The sequence below is a fragment of the Phalacrocorax aristotelis genome, chromosome Z, assembly GCF_949628215.1.
Source record: "Phalacrocorax aristotelis chromosome Z, bGulAri2.1, whole genome shotgun sequence".
Lineage (NCBI taxonomy): Eukaryota > Metazoa > Chordata > Aves > Suliformes > Phalacrocoracidae > Phalacrocorax > Phalacrocorax aristotelis.
The window spans coordinates 34,106,254-34,123,086 of NC_134311.1; the positions used below are offsets into that span (position 1 = coordinate 34,106,254).

General features: G+C 42.3%; 1 protein-coding gene across 1 annotated transcript in view; it reads left to right on the forward strand.

Moving 5' to 3' along the window:
• SHC3 (SHC adaptor protein 3) overlaps nt 1-16,833 on the forward strand; it is a 63,931-nt gene that overhangs the window by 40,107 nt on the left and 6,991 nt on the right. Inside the window, exons 6-11 of the mRNA XM_075079945.1 lie at nt 4,147-4,198; nt 8,354-8,480; nt 9,334-9,487; nt 10,480-10,576; nt 11,478-11,672; nt 13,913-14,208. Of these exons, the coding sequence (XP_074936046.1) occupies nt 4,147-4,198; nt 8,354-8,480; nt 9,334-9,487; nt 10,480-10,576; nt 11,478-11,672; nt 13,913-14,208 (921 nt within the window). The remainder of the gene's footprint in view (nt 1-4,146; nt 4,199-8,353; nt 8,481-9,333; nt 9,488-10,479; nt 10,577-11,477; nt 11,673-13,912; nt 14,209-16,833) is intronic.

The following is a 16,833-nucleotide window of genomic DNA, read 5'->3' on the forward strand; positions in this document are numbered from 1 at the left end:
TCTTGTTTCATAAATCATTCTTGATTGTTGCCATCAAACTCTTTTTGAGGGAAATGACTGACAAGCAGTCATAAATCCTTCTATTTGAATGACTGAAACAAAAATTATCGAAGGACTGTGGGCATTCATATAATAACTGATAAGCAGGGCTCTGCTTTTCAGAGTAATGTAGTATAGTCATACGGGTATCGTGAATTTTTGTCCTGAGTTTCATGTTATACTTTTTACAGTAATAGACTATGTTGCAGTTATATTTATAGCAAGGCATGCATTTAGTTTTTTTTTTCCTCATCTTTAAGTGTACATTGACAAGACTGTGCTAAATACTGCCTTCAGGTATGTTCACTACACTCATGCAGCTTGAAGACAGCCTTTCAGGAAAAGCCGGATACTTCTTTCCAGTTTTGCAAAGCTTTCAGATACACATGCATATTTGGTTCAGTTAGATCAAAGGGCAGACTCCTTCTTGTTGCACTTTTCTCTGTTTTTATAAACAGTCCATCCGAAGATGTATGAAATGTGCTTTAAAAGTATTTGTCACCCAGGAAGCAATGGGAGAATTATAAAACAGGGACATTGCTAACCTCTTACCTTAGAGGTTTGAAAGCTTTTAAACCTAGATTAGTTGAATGAGTCTGCCTTTTCCTCCATCATTATCTGTCATTTATCAGTCATGTACTACAGGTAAGGCAATTTCTAGCCTGCTTTGTGAGTTAAGTCTCTCATTTCAACTCTTGTTAAGTTGAAGATCCTTGGCACTTTCTCTGTTCATTTCCCAATCCTCAGAAAACATAAGGGCAGCTCCAGTCTTTGTATAGCTCTGCTGAGCTCAGTTCAGTTCCAGAAGGGAAAAGGACACCATGTCATAATAATTTGGGGAACAAAAAATGGATCAGCAGAAGCTTTGAAATACAACAGATTGCAATGGATGCTGTAAATGAACAATTCCTGAAGTGGGCAGAGGAGTGATTAGCACAGTTTCCTGCCTCCGTAAGAAGATTCTTTGCTCCCCATCTGCCATCCCAGATGCTAAGTCCTGGAAACACCATTGCACACTGCCCACTGATAGAGGGATTTACCAGGAAAGAGAAGAGGAGCAGCAGTAGAGATTGGATTTGGAGTAAACAAGCTTTTCCAAATGTTTTAGAGAGAGAAAAATCATGCTACTGAGTCAGTGAGCTACCAGAGAAATCAAATTGCATGGTGTAAGGGAGCTTGCAAGAGTCAGTGAAATTGTAAAGTTGTGTTCCCAATAAGACCACTGCATGGTGATCTCATTCTGGGGGTGGAGAGGGTATGTATGAGTATCTACTGACGCTCTACAGGCTTGTCTCTGTGGACTAGTATCTGGCACAACTTTAAATCAAAAGCTTGTTCATAAAGCCGGTGATTCCTTTGTCCTGCATGCGCATGGAAGAACACAAGATGCAAGGACGTGATTTAAGTCACAGCTTTATTAAGCCATCTGAGGGTCATCCAGACATAACTTTCATCAGCCCTTAATGATTTCCACTTGGAGGACTGCCACCACCAAACTGTATCCCCCAAATGCAGTTGGGCTCCAGTCCATAAGCTCATCTCTTCATATGAGATTTAAAATAGATGGAGAAAAGCCATACTGATATAGGAACCCAGATCTGTGCCCATGTTTCTTCAAGAAATACTTCCCTTACTCTGAATTTTGAAGTTTGGTTTATTCAGAAGCAAGACTGCCTCCACTTCTCACCCCATCCACTTTTCTGCTCTGGATATCTGCCACACATTTGTGCCAGCAATTAGCTTTGCAACTTTCCTCCCTCTCCCTAAGCATTAATTACCTTCATCATTCAAAATATATCCACTGGAGAAGTGTTCCACAGTCTTGGAGAACAGTTTCAGTACCATATATATTCTTGCAATATTCCCCTTTGCAATGAGTCAGACAGTTTCTGGCTGTGTCAGTACATGGGAGTTTAAAAATGTCTCCACCAAATCCTTTTACACACCATTTCCGAATAATTCTTTGTTCACTTCCAAGACTGTGTTCTGGATCTGCTTTAGCTCTCTTCAGCCCCTCCTTATGATACACTAAACATTTTTTCTTCCCTGGTCATTTCAGGTGGCTGTTTCCAGGCCAAGACATCTATTTTTGGAGATGCCTGCTGAAATTTCAGAGAGGTGGATCTCATAACGTCTATTAAGGCAGGTCTCTCAGAGGTCCCTGAAGGCAGTAGTTTTTCAGTTTCAGCCCTGCTACCAAATTTTAACACCGCAATGCTGTTTCTTTGAGGCGAAAATTATAGGTCATTCACACTTGTCTTCAGTCCTTGAATGTCAGGGACCACTTCGCTGCATCAGCCCAGCCCTATGTAGCCTTTTGATGGGAGTCTTCCAGTTTAGCCATTGTGAAATGTGCCCACCTTAAGTCCTTAATTGTTTGTCATAGACAGCCTGAATCTGAGAGCTTTAGATGAAATAAAGAGTAGGTGGTTCCAGTCTCTCACATCCACACTAGCTATGAGATAGGTCTACGATTTACCCAGGCGTAAATGTATCCATTAGGTATGTCTGCACTAGTAAATAAAATGATCTGTGGCCTGTTTTCTATCCCCAAAATTAAACAAGACAGTGCAATTTGCGTCCACACATTCACTGTCTTGCCTCACAGTGATCTCTTGGGATTAACGTGCCAGACCTCGGAGAGCTTTAGGGCATGGCATGGCAAACCTGCAGAGCCAGGCAAGGGAGATCAGCAGCAATTCAACAGTATGGACAACTGTGGGACAATTCTCAGGCCTTTATCTTGTCTCTGGTTTTATTTGCTACTATAGACATCAGCAGTTTTCTTGTCTGCTTACTTGTTGATATGCATCATTACTTCCACTCAAGTCATTGCCCAGACACTATGTCACTGGGTGCTTAAGAAATTACTGGACAAAATGCTAGGGCTATTCTTCTCTGCTCTGCTTTTTTTACAAAACGACCTCATTACTGCTGTTTCTGAGTGCCTTCCAATAGTGCATTAAGTGATATGGCTACACATCTGTCACCAGAGCCATGAATGTGCTTCATCATTTCCCTTGCCCTCTCCTTAGGAAGGAAAATGTGTATATGTGCAGCACAGTGAGTTGTTTTGGTGGGAGGTGGTGGTGTGTGCTTGCACTAGATAAAGATAAGCTAAAGTAGTCTACCTTTTCACTGAAGGTTGATGTTTGTTATGACATTAGATCTCGACATAATTGTCGATGGTCTTGATCAGTCCCCTAAAAAGGCTTTGGGTAGATTTATGCAGCCAGTTCTACTGTATCCTGTATATACCTCAGTTAGGTTTAGCTATACCTGACTAGCCAGCTTGTCAGGAAATAGCAGATCTAACCAGGACTTCCTGATCACAGCAAGGATATATGGCATTTTCTAGATGTGCCAGCAGGCCTCGTGTTTCCCAGAAGCACTGACCTTTCTGTTTCATCTGCACAATGATAAAAGTCTGCACCGCTTGTGCATAGGAGTGGGAGGGTGGCAGGACAGCAGGCAAAAAATCCCCAAAGATGTCAGCCTGCTCTTGCCAGAAAATGCACCTGGCTTGTGGCAATGGGGATGGCTGGAAGCAGCCCGAGGGCTGGGGGAGAGCATCCTGGGAGACTGCTTGTCACAGCCAAGCAGTGGCTGAGCACCTCTGTGCCATATGGCATTGTAGTCAGCAAAGTAAACACACCTGCTTGTCACACATGAATAAACGCCACCGCTCAGTATTTCTGGGGAGCAGGGCTGTCACTCCCACTCTTTCTGCCACAGAACCAGTTGATTATTCATGTTCTGAACAAAAAAATCTCTGGGTAGCTTGAAGATGAGTACTTGTAATTCCACTCCTTTCTAAATGAGTCCTGATCCAAATCCTACTAAATTTGTTTAATTGATTTTCAAAGGCCTTGGAAGACATTTTTAGGTTCTGCTTGCATAGATCACACTCTGGAGAAAGCAAAGTGGTGGGATCAGTACCAAAACCCATAAACGTTTTTATGGGGTTTAAGTAGTGTATAACTGTAGAGCAGAACATGTCATTTGAGGCGCTACCCATAGGAATAGGCACACTCTGGACTGTGATCTTTTGCTATGATCAGTGCAAAGATTTTTGCATTCATTGTAGATATCTTAATTTTTTGACAGGATACAACTGACTATGTTGCATATGTAGCTAAGGATCCTGTTAATCGGAGAGGTAAGTTAGAAATATCTATTTGGCACCTTTTTCCTTTGAGAAACATGAATTATTCATGGTTTAAATCAGTTGACCTTTCTTTCCCTCAGAAAAAAAATAAATGCAGCCTAATAAAAAGATTGCCTTTGACAGAGTAATGGAAAGATTGTGTAGCAATAAGAAACAGCTCTGTGTAAGTTGGTTCTCAAACTTGGAACGGGTCTTGCCTGTAGTTCATCTCCAGATATCACTTGGATTCTCTTCATCTCTTAAATCTCTTCATCTCTTAAATCTCTTCATCTCTTAAATCACTTGGCTGCGTGAGCTTCTATGCAATAGCTAACTCTTACCTACACCAATCACTGTGCAAGAACTAAGCAGTCCTCTGATTAAGTCCTCCGATGAGGTGGCTTAATCTGTTAGGTCTTCTCAGTGCATGCCTAATTCTTCCTGGCAGAATCAGATTCTTTACCAAATAGTGAGCTTTCGAGCCAGCTTGATGGCGGCTGTAATCCTCTTTCTCAGTGAAGTTTTATTCAAGGTTGTATTGCTTTATGAGCGATCAGTCAGGAATAGGGAACCTCTTGTTGATTGTCTTTAAAGGTTAAGAACCAGTTCAGAATCTCAAAAATAAAAGTAAATTATAAAAAGTGTAAATTGCAGTCTGAAATAATAGGTACAGAAAGCATTCCTGCTTGTAATGCAGAAAGCATCACTAGGTCTTAATGCTAGATACAAAGTATTGTATAATGTACCTGAGAATGTGTTTATTATTCATAGATTCATAGAGAAAAAAAAAAAGTCTAGCTCCAAAAAAAGACTCAAGCACTTCCAAAAGGATTTCTGCAGAATTCAGACACTTTAACTCCAAGATGCCAACCCTGCAAACCCTGAGCTGCCACCTTACCATGGACACAACTAATTGAATAGCTTCTGTATTTTGTCACCTTTAGTGGTCTTAGATACCGCAATCATCTGTTGTGTCCATATGCAGAGATGTCCAGACTTGCAAGTGTTACCTCATAAATAAGATCTGCACTAAACATACTAATACACTGAATATTAGTGAAACACCTAGAAAACTTATGGGGATTGAGAGGTAGGGAGATAGTCCAGTTCTTTGCCATGCTGGTTATGTTCCAGTGTGATGTCTCCCTCATTAGAAAGGCTCCGGCATCAGACTGTAGGGTGTATGGTGCAAAGCTGCTCTCCACCCCACCTGCTTTCACAGTACCCTTCTGCTAAACCGGAGGCTGATTTAGCCGTACTGAGAGATCTCGGTGGCAATGTAGTGGACCAACATCACAGACCAGATGTTTGTACTGTAGGGCTTGGAGGAGTCCTGTGCTCTGTTTTCTGTTCCTGTGTATTTTACATAAAAAACTGTTTCATGCACTATGTTCCTTATACCTAAGTTGAACATGTTTAGCCTTAGCTTCCTGTCACTGTTCCTTGCTGAGCTAGTCTATCCTAGATCAAGGAGTCATCTAAGCACCTGGCATTGTCTTCCTGTGGTGTATTTAGTTCAAGTAATTTCTCAGTTTTCTTTAAGAAAAGTTTGACAGAGGGAACTCCATAGGTCTCCAGCTGCAGTACACATCCTCCATCCTTCAGATAATTTCTGTTCCTCCTTATATTTTTCTGTGTTGTTTTTAAAAGGTAGATGATGCCTGTTTTTGTTCGGTGTAATCTAGTATTAGTGCCAGCAATCTATAACAGAGGCTGCACCTTCTTATTCTTACTTGCTTTTGTCCTTGTCATTAGCCTGTTTGTCATAAGCCCTTTTTGCTGCAATTATTTCACGCTGTGATCTTTAAGCCTCTGTGTTACAGCTTTCCATGGGAGCTTTCCCCAGTTGTGTGTGTACTTCAGTGGTCTGCAGACCAGTTACTTTGTATGTGACCGGTATTAAAACATGTTTTTTTAAAGTCTAGTTTGTCAAGGGATCTGGATTGAGCTGCTTCACCATCTCTGGCTATTCTGTCAGTCTTTGTGTTATCTGCAAATTACTTTAGAAGTGAGTTCAAATTTACTTCTGTATCTGGTGAAAATGTTACTGCTGCTGTTACTGACAGTAGCATTGATGCTGTAGTATAGCTTTCACTTGTATATTAGACTCATTTCTTCCCAAGGAGGGAAAACCTATCTTCATGCTTTAAATTCTGGATCCAGCAAGCTAAAGGCTGTCCATCTTCTGCTGTAACATTCAAAAGAAATCATCTCTGTGTGAGCCAAACCTTCTCATCCTTTTACAAGAAGAACATCTCCTACCTGCTGAAAGTCCATTCACGTATCCAAGGAAACAGGTTACTCATTATGTCACCTACTGAAACTACTTAATGACTCATGCTTCATTTCAGCTCCAGACAGGTTTAGCAGTGAGCAGTGTAGCCTCTTTACATCCCCACTCCAGTTATAGATTGCAAAAATTATAGCTTTGTTTGGCCTAACTACTTTCAGTCCACGTTCATGGAGATAAGTCTGTACCTTCTCTGCAGGCTGATTGTTTGTTGCTGCCAGCAGCAGTGCAGAGGGGTAAACAGCAAATATCCTGCTTCTAGCCAGGGATGACTACCTCTGTCTTTGAACACATGGCGGTCCTGTTTTTGGCTGCCGAATCTACTATCAACATGCAGCTAAGGACATTTTCCCTAAATCAGGTATTGCCTCAGCATGCTGGTCGACACAGCAGATGCTGTAAGATGAGAGGAGAACATCACTGGGTATATTTAGCAGGGCAGCACTGTGGCTGGTACCGTCTTATGCTGCGTGAGGTGCTGCTACTGCTGAAGGAGAGACAGCTTGGTGCGCTGGTCATTCCATACGTGCAAAACTGCAGGTTTCTTCACCCTTTATTCTGGCCTCTTCAGAAGTCCGTCCAGCAGATTAGCCTCTGAGAAGTCACTACTAAACCTCCTTAGTCTCCCTATATTGCTTTAACTAAAATGATGTCACACAAATGTCATGAGCAGCCCTTATTTGTAGGACATTGCCATCCGAAGCACTTTATTCCACTGAACTGGACACTAAGCATATACTAAAATGCAGGTTTTTTCACCCGAAGAATTTATATTTGGGTTATTAAAGCAATCCAGGGCGATTGGAATTAGTAACTTTGAACAAGGTCCCACTGTACTGCGGCAGGGCTTGGAAAAGAACCAGAGTTTCAAGTCCAGTCCAGGCGCTAGCCAGTAGACCATGTGTTTGTCCAACACTGAATATAGAAAATGAACTTGCCTGGGCTTTTGTGAATATCACCAAGGTGTTGTTCATTCAGTTTTTTAGCTTACAGCTCTTAACACCCATCTACCTTCCTGCAGCGTCAGGTGAAATCTTCACAAGTTCACCTGTTTATGTTGTCACATAAGATGATACCTCCAAGCCACGCTGATCTAAAACCAGAATGGATTTTCCTGCTTGGACAGCTGGTAAAGGTTTCTCAGTGTCCCATAGGAACAGAGCTTGTGTTGCCAGCCTCCCTCCTTACTGCCTCTGCTACAGTGGGTTCAGAGAGGTGGCACATGGGGGAGTGCTGGAGTTAACCAGCATCCTGGCTCTGTGCTCCCCAGTGATCCTGCGGTTTGCTGAGAGTGTCTCCATACAGACAGGCAGGAAAAGGTACCAGCCCTCTGTATTACTGGAATCAGATCAGGGCCTGAGATCTAGGAAGTATCCTCATTACTGCTCCTCCCAGCCTGTAATTTGCGAAATTCTGGAAACTCAAAGGAATTGAACAGCTTGCAAACTTTGGGTGACTAGGCATAAAACTGAAGTGGGGACAAAATTGAGGAAAGCAAAGAAAGCTTTTTTTGTTGTTACCATCTACTAATATTTTTATATTCTCAACTTAAAGCTCAGAATTCTCATATAATCTCTTGCATTCAGGTAATAACAAATGAAATTTTATGAGATTTCCTGTCTTTATGGACTTGTTAAAATTGTTAAACTGATTTATGGTCTTGCCTATTGCAGTTACACACCAGAGCAATTTTATTTAACCTTTAAAGAGACCCCATTTCCTGAAATTCCCTGTGCCAGAATTGGGTTTTATTGAAATGTGCACACTATGAATAGGGCAACTATGCCTGACATGTAGGTGTTTTGTCTTAGGTTGTGCCTCCCACCATAACATAAACAATGATTTGCATATGCATGTGGCAAATCTTTTTCATTTAGCTTGTCATATACTGGAATGCTGTGATGGCCTGGCCCAGGATGTCATCAGCACCATAGGGCAAGCGTTTGAGCTTCGATTCAAGCAATACTTGCGATGCCCCAGTAAGATACCTACCTTCCATGATAGGTGAGTACGATTGCAGAAGACTGCTAAAGGATATTTTTTAGTTTTGTATTTACTTAATAAAATGTGCTGTGGACAAAGTTGCTGGAGACAAACAGGATTTAAATACTATTGGAGTTTCACTTTTTCTGATATTAGCCAGGGTGACATTTTTAGGAGTGTGATGTATTGTACAGAGGTTTTGATAGCATTGTTCTCTGGAAGATACAAAATCTGCCTGCTTGTGTATGTTTAAATGGCTGGGATGTAGCATTCTGTTTTCTCTGGAGTGCTGTGTTTTTGGCATGGATTCTATATTCTTGCTAACATTAGTGTAAATCCCAGTGACCTGGTACCCTGTATAATCTCCTATATCAGAGTAAAAGGAGTGTATGGTGAAAATAAAACACTGCTATCCTAATCTGGAAGCATGCTATACTCATTTTAGACTTGTGTAAATGACTGCTAAATGTAGACTGAAACCACAGATCTGATCTCTTAACTTCATGAAGTTCTTCCAGGTTTGGTAGAGCAGCCATAATTTAAGACAAAGTTTTAGGGCTTAGTCAATCAATCAAGAAATAATATCACAAACGCTATTGTAAGGTTAAATAAAATTGTTTGTTAATGCTGTTTATAGTGCTTTTTTAAAGCTAAGTAAAAGCATCCTTTACTCAGCATAAAAAAATTCATCCATTGCAAAGGATGTTTAGATCAACTTTGTCCAAACAGAGGGGGTCTGCTGCATGCTTCCTGGTAGCTGAATTGTCAAAATAATATGCAGTAGTGATCCCCTAACAGGCAGTCTTAACATGCTGCAAGTGTCTGTAACTGCTTTGCAAACGAGGGGCAAAATAAAGCACTCACTTTCTTACAGGATGCAGAGTTTCGATGAGCCTTGGATGGAGGAAGACACCGAGGCAACAGAACATCCGTATTACAACAACATCCCGAACAAAATGCCCCCCCCCGGTGGCTTCATTGATGCCAGGCTCAAAGCAAGACTTCCCACTGCTGCAGATATAGCTCAGGTCAGTGCAATTGCACCTCTGTCCTCCTGCTGATGGATCCAAAATATTTTAAAAATGTCTATTTTAAGATAGATACATTGGGATCATTTATAGCTCATGGCCCTTCATGTGTGGCCAGTTGCCTTTTGAATGGGCATTGAAGATCCAGGGGGGCAACAAATTAGGCAGGGTCAGAACAAACAAAAGAAGGTGAGCTCATGGTGTTAAAAGATTACACAGGTTCAAGGAGGAGAAATCCACTGAGGGATACTACATTTGTAGAAAACATGTCCGCTTCAGAGAGTACCAGTGCACGCTAACTGGGAAGGTTTTGATGCAGAGCTGTTATGACAATCTAGTCCAGTCATTACTAACAGTTCATTATGTTAATAACTCAAGCTGCGATCAGTCAGTATTCAGCCAGGTTCCTAGGTAGGTTTTCCACCTCGTGTCTGAACTGAGGTCCGCTTGGATATTTCTACCAGCATGCTGTTGGAATTTCGGCTGCAGGATCAACGTAGCCACCTAAGAGGAGTTTTCAGATCTAGCACAACTCTACTTAAATCCAGAGGGCCTTTATCTGTAGACAACATCCTCCCTTCAGTGCCTGAGTGTGTCCCCTGGTACCATACCAATGTGCGTCTTTCAGCTCACGGTTTGCAGGGTGCTGGGAGTGTCTTCTGGTCCCGGGTGTGTTTCTGTGGAATGCTTTTCCCAGGCACAGTTTGTCAGGGCTTGCTGTGAAGACAAATGTGCTGGAGGAGATGATGCATCATTTGGGATTGCGGGGGTTAATAAAAGCAGGAAGCAGGGAAGTTTACATGAAGGTCACTGGTAATATCTTACTCCTACACAAATGCATTTGTGAGATATATATTCTGACACCATGATGAATTGGAAATGAAGAGTGGGAGTACACAGAATACAGCCAAGGAAATTGTCAGAGCCACTCATAATATATCTGAGCATTTTAAAGGTAATTGAAAATTTCTTTGCACATGTGTCCATTCTAGGCTGCAGCAGGAGTGGGAGGAGAGCAAACCTATTACCAGAGTCGTCACTTAGGAGACAAATTCAATGAAGACTGGCATCACGGGCCTGTTAAGCAAGGTGAGTTTTAGCTGTAATACTGCAGGAGGTCTTGGGTGGGAAAAGCATGTGAAAGTCTGATGCCTCAAAGTCTTACGGTAATGAACTGCACTTTGTTGATAGATGCCCTTTGTCCAAATTTTAGTGTTGATATCAATGAAAAGCATTTGGTAATTACCTCTGGACAAATTATTGAATGCACACCTTCATAAAATCTTATCTTCTGCAGAGCGGTTCATAAATGGAGTTGCCCCAAACCTTCAGCCATCTAGCTTGCGATGTCTTAAAACCTCACGGTATTTAAAGACAGGCTGCATGGTCTGTTTTGAAAATCTGACCCATTAGACTATGCAAGACAGAGTTTCCAAAAGAAGAGCCTAAAGTCAGAAGCTTTTTTAAAATGTGCAGCAATGCATGTGTTTGCACATGATCTCTGCTCTACAAATAACAATTAATGCATATTGTTCTTATTGTTGTTGACCATGAATTTTAAACAAATCACATCAAAACATGTATGTGAAATTTCACCCCTTCCACCTTTATGTGACAGCTTTACTGTGTTTCTGGGGACACTTTCTTTTCAAATGCCAGAATATGCTCTCTGTTATTAATCGCAGATTTGAGGATTTTATTCCATTTTATTCAGACTCCCGAACTGAATGTCAAGTTTGAAACTGACAGTCTTTATTTCCAAAATTTTCCTTTCCTCCTGAATAATAGTCCCCCCAAAACCCTCACTGAAACACATTTCCTAATCCATTCATCAACTTTTTATTGTACTAGATCCTGCAGTAATTTACTTTACATCTCCCATTCCAGGGAATTTTAGACCTGAGGTGATGGGGTGTGATGTTATTCGGTCATTATAAGAACACTGTTCTGTCAATTACAAAAAGAAGAAAACAAGTCTTGAATTTTCTAGGATCTCTGGATATTTGTAGTATGCTGGAAGGGAAATCACAAGTCACCCCAACAGCAGAGATGCCAACGTACGTAAACACCCAGCACATAAATATAGAAGCTCTATCAGCACTTCAGGCAAATGCTGAAAGTACCTTCAGTGGAACAGCAGATGATACCAAAGAGAGCAGCCCAGGAAAGGATCTGTTCGACATGAGTGAGTTCCCTTCCTATTCACTCCCTTTCTAACAAGCGGCCCAGTATGTTTATGCATTAGTTCTGTATAAAAATAACTCCAAAATTCTCCAATTTTAGTGTTCCTGGTGGAGTTAAAGTGAATTTTAGAATTCATGGTGGTTTCATATCTGACTGAATTAAAGTAAGGGAGGCCGAAGGTTCGAAGCTAGCTTGTATTTTATCTCAGTTAAGCTGAGTTGCACTCTCTGTTATCCTCAGCATCACAGGCAACTGCGTCAGGAGGAAAATAAATCAGGAGGCTTGCCATGCAGGAAAGTGAAGGAGTGAATGGCTGGAGAATTAACTTCAGCCTGTCCTGTGAATATGCTCCTAGGAAGGCAACGTATACTACAAAAACCTTGTGCAACAAGGAAGCTGGGACGGAAATTAAAAGGCTGAGTTACCCCTTGCTCTGGATAAGCCTACCCTCCTGTCTAGTTATCTTCTCCCACTTTGAAGACAGCGTTTCCAAAATCAGAATCGTAGCCATAGCCATAAAACAATGGTTTAAGCTTAGGTCATAACTTCATGGTGGTGCTACCGGTATACATTGTTTTCAGACTTGAAGAGATACTTAACACGATATATGGGGAAAGCAGTTTGATGCACAGAAAATTTTCTTTGTTTTTCTACTCTTCCTACCTCCAGTCAATTGGTGACATGTGATTTATTTAATTCAGTCTATATAATTAAGAGGCAGTGAGACAAAGAAGTTGGTGCCTGTATGTTATTTGTAAAATAACATATCTACATTTTTGTTATCTCAGTATACCTAAAACTGTCTTTCTGGCATGTTTTTTGCTGAGATATGGCTCTATTTCCACAGCTTGGGGAAATTTTAGATTGAAAGAAAGGGTGAGGGAAGAAAGTTGAGGGAGTAGCTACCTGTGAATATAGATTTGCAATGAGAAAATTCTGCTATCTGAAATCAGGGATGTTAACCTTGATTTCTAACATGTTGTACCCTTAAAACATGCACATGCTTACCTCTATTCTCTGCACATTCTTTTCCTAAAAATAGGGAAAACTAATTTCTCATCTTCCATCCTTCATTAATCTTAACCATTGGATCACTGGGGAAAAGTAGTATAAGAAAATGTGTCAACTAGCCCTAAGTTAGTGGTTTGTCCAGCTAAACATGCTGGGCTTTGTGCAGACTGCAATGTAGTGAAGGCATATATAAGCTGGTTATAAGAATTAGCTGAGGTATCAACAAGCTGCGACGGCACAGTATTTACTCTGTTTTTCTGCGCTCAGTTAACCTCTCTGTGGCCCCATGCAAACATGGCTATGTACTCTTTGCATCTGAGCAGTCTATTTAGAACTGGTGTATTTCTTCATGGTACTGTTCTGCCAATGTCCTTTAGTACTTCTCGTGGTTATAGAACAATATCTTTTTTTAATATGTACTAGTTGGCCAGATGAATGCCTTGCAAGGGAAAGTAGCTTCTGATAGGTCAGTACAGCATATAATGAAGCATTCACTGGCCTATTTACTATTTCTGTAAGACTGTTGGGATCTGTAATGACACATCTTTCCATTCTACTCTACAGAAAGTAACACTGAGGTGAGGATTTAGCGGTGGTTTAAAAGATGCTTCCCCGAGGCTCATTTCAGCTAGGTAAATCATAGTAAAGGTGTTAGCCTGTGTCTATGTTGCAAAATCCTCTTGCTGGCTGGAGACTAGTGGTAGTCTGAGTGGTAAGGGTGACTGATCCCTTCTAGACATACCCTTGGGCTGGAGACTCAGTAATGGGTAATTTTTAAATGAATATGTTGCTTGAAGAGGGACCAGATATGAGCATAATGACATTGGGTACCCATATTGTGCAATTTATTTGAGATGAAACTGTCTGGTGCACCTGGCAAGAGAAAAGGAGAGATCTGCCCTGTACCAGGGCATAAAAATGTAACTGTTGACAATTGCCATTACTGAAATAAAATCACTACCTTACAAAAGCTCCTCCCAAGGTTTGCTCTGGTTTTTATCAGCATTTTAATGTGTATAACATATATTTTTAACATATTATACTCCCTGGTCTTAATATAATCCATAAATCAGTAGGCCCAGCAGTATATCTTTCCTCAGTTTTTCATAAAGATAAAGGGAAGTGGCTGTAACACAAAATAAATCCAGTTAAAAATTACTAGAATATCACCATTTTGTAACATGATTTACCTCTGAATGATCTTGCCCTTGTTTCTGTTTCCATAACCAGAACCATTTGAAGACGCCCTCAAGAACCAAACATCTGCAGCTGCATTAAACAAATCCACCTCCACTGGATGCAGCAGTCCTCTTTCATCCAGAGCAGCTGACTGGACTGTATCCGAAGAGCTGAGTACAGAGCCGTGGTATCAAGGAGAGATGAGCAGGAAAGAAGCAGAACAGCTGTTAAAAAAATGTGGAGACTTCCTCGTGAGGAAGAGTACCACGAATCCTGGGTCCTACGTGCTGACAGGCATGCACAATGGACAAGCCAAGCATCTTCTTTTGGTGGACCCAGAAGGAACAGTAAGTGCTGACTCCTCAGTAATACAGGAGGTTTCTGACTCCACACATTTACTCTAAACGTGTTTAATCTTGTTTACAGCTTATTCACACCTGATCATCACTATAGCCTCATGTCTCTAATATGCATCATATCTGCATGATTTCTGCACATTGCAGGGAGCCGTAGGGACCCAATTCCCCTGCAAAGTCACGCTTTGGCCACTGCAGTACAGTCTTAGTCACAAGCGCAGCTAAGCCACTTCTTTAGCCTTCCTGCTGAGAAGCTGCTGGTGGCTGTGCAAGTTCGGTCAGCCTGTGTGCTAGCAATTTCTATGTGACATCTCTGCCAGCCAGGGTACGGACCAGGCCCTCTGTGTTTTCCTGCATGTAAACCCAAGAGAAAACTGGGCTAAACCTACTCCACCTCTTTGCTGCACAGGGTCTCTCTTAGCCGACAAAGGGACCCTCCCAGCAGCCGGATGGAGAGGGCAAGGGAGCTCCAGTTTTCTGCAGCTGTCTTGTCCTGCACCTGGGGATGCTTAGTCTCGTCTGAGAGAATGAAAACTTTGCCACGCACTTTTTTCTTGGCTCCCGGTAGCTGAGAGCGGGCAACTGCCCTTCCTCTGTAAAGGGAAACTGTAGCTGACAACCCCCAAAGTAAATGAGAAACCCCTACCAAGGAGTTGGTTGGCCTGTTGGGCATCTGTTTCAGCTGAGAAACCTGCAGCGGACCAGCCGAAGCGTGCCGGTCCTGCAGGGTCCGTTACGCTGCGATGAGGAATGGCCGTGGTACTTGTTGTAATGACATTGGCCACATGAGGGCACTCAAAGAATGGTTTTGCACTCTCCAGGCGCCAACTCCCTAGTCCTGGGCTTGACCAGGACACCAGCCTGGGGAGCTGGCCCTACGCCTCTTGGCGGGCGGCTTCCTTCGCTATACTTTTGCCAGCAGTTTTGTAGACCCTGCAGCGGGGGCCTCCTAATTCTCCCTTCAACATAAACCTACAAATAGCTGCTACGGGCTACTGCAAGGAAAATACTGTTGCGTGGTGTGGCAAGTGCAGGCATGCTCTGTCCTACCTGGAGCTCTGCCGCTCCGATGAATGGCATGGAGTACTCAGGCTCTGTGATGACTCCCAGGTCATTTTCCTTCTGTAGACAAGGGACAGAGGCCCTTGATTTCTGCACTTCCTCTAAGAGTAGCCGTAATTTGCTGACCTCTGTGCAAAAGGAACTCTGCTTATTCTCTGCACCTCTCCCCTCCCTCAGCCTACCTGTGGTGTGCTGTCACGGCCCAAATGACTCTGAAGCTCCTCGCTCACGAGGCACCACTTGATAACAACAGCTTTTCTGTGGCTGTATTTACATTAGCTGTGCTGTCTATATGATTTGTGGGATCCTGACACAGTTGCTGAGCAGCCCTATTTGCGACTCGTCAGAGCAGAGAATTGTCAATAAAATGCCAGTGTGTGGCCGGCCACAGCAGCACGCTGGTGGCTTGCCTTTCTTCCGCGTGACCTTGGCATGATTATTTGTAAAAACCGATTCACACAAAGGCTGCCTGAAAATTAATTTCACACAAAAATTACCCAGTGACACATTACAGCTCTTAAGGGTGTGTTTTCAGAGCAGAGTTAACTGTTCTGGTCCCCACTATACAAAAAAGATGTGGACAGGCTGGAAGGGGTCCAGAGAAGGGCCACCAAGAAGATCAATGGACTGGAAGCCTGCCATACGGGGATAGGCTGGGAGAACTGGGTTTGTTCAGCCTTGAGAAAAGAAGGCTCAGAGGGGATCTCATCACCTTGTACCAGTACTTAAGGGGTAGCTACAAAGAAGAGGGAGACTCCCTTTTTACAAGGAGTCACATGGAGAGGACGAGGGGGAATGGACACAAGTTGCTCTTGGGGAGATTCTGATTGGACACCAGAGGGAAATTTTTCACAGTGAGGATGGTCAACCATTGGAATAATCTCCCCGGGGAAGTGGTTGACTCAGCCTTCAAGATTCGGCTGGACAGGGTGCTGGGCCATCTTACCTAGACTGTGCTCCTTCTAGAAAGGTTGGACTAGATGATCCCTGAGGTCCCTTCCAACCTGAGATTCTCTGATTCTTCTCTCATCCAGCTGACAAAAAAAAAAAATCTCTAGTTGAGGTAAAGTATGCTTAAAATGGAGGACTGCAAGAATTTTTGCTGGATGTAGAATTAGGGCTTGAACTCTGATGATGGCAGAGCACACCACTTATGGTGAGAAGAACTCCCAGCTGAGTTGAATGGACTGAAAAATGTGTTAATCTGAATATAGATAAGGAAGTTACTCCTGTTTTAAAGATATAATTTAATTTTGAAAATATAGCTTTGAATAAATACAGAAAGTGATGTTTCAAAGCAATATGTTTCAGAAATTGGGAGAACCTGTTGGTTTTCTTCAGTGGCACAGCTACAGGCGGATGAAACAGACAGCATCATTTGCCATCAAAGTTGTTTGTTTCTTTTTTCACACTGTGACATCCTCTGCTAAGTTTCTAGCAGTTTTGCCAGAACTGTGTGCCCACCACAGCATAAGTTGGCTTTGGAAAGTTTTAAAAAAAGTTGTTCCCTCTTTCTGTGAAGGAAAGTTCACAGAAAATAGATGACATGCCTCA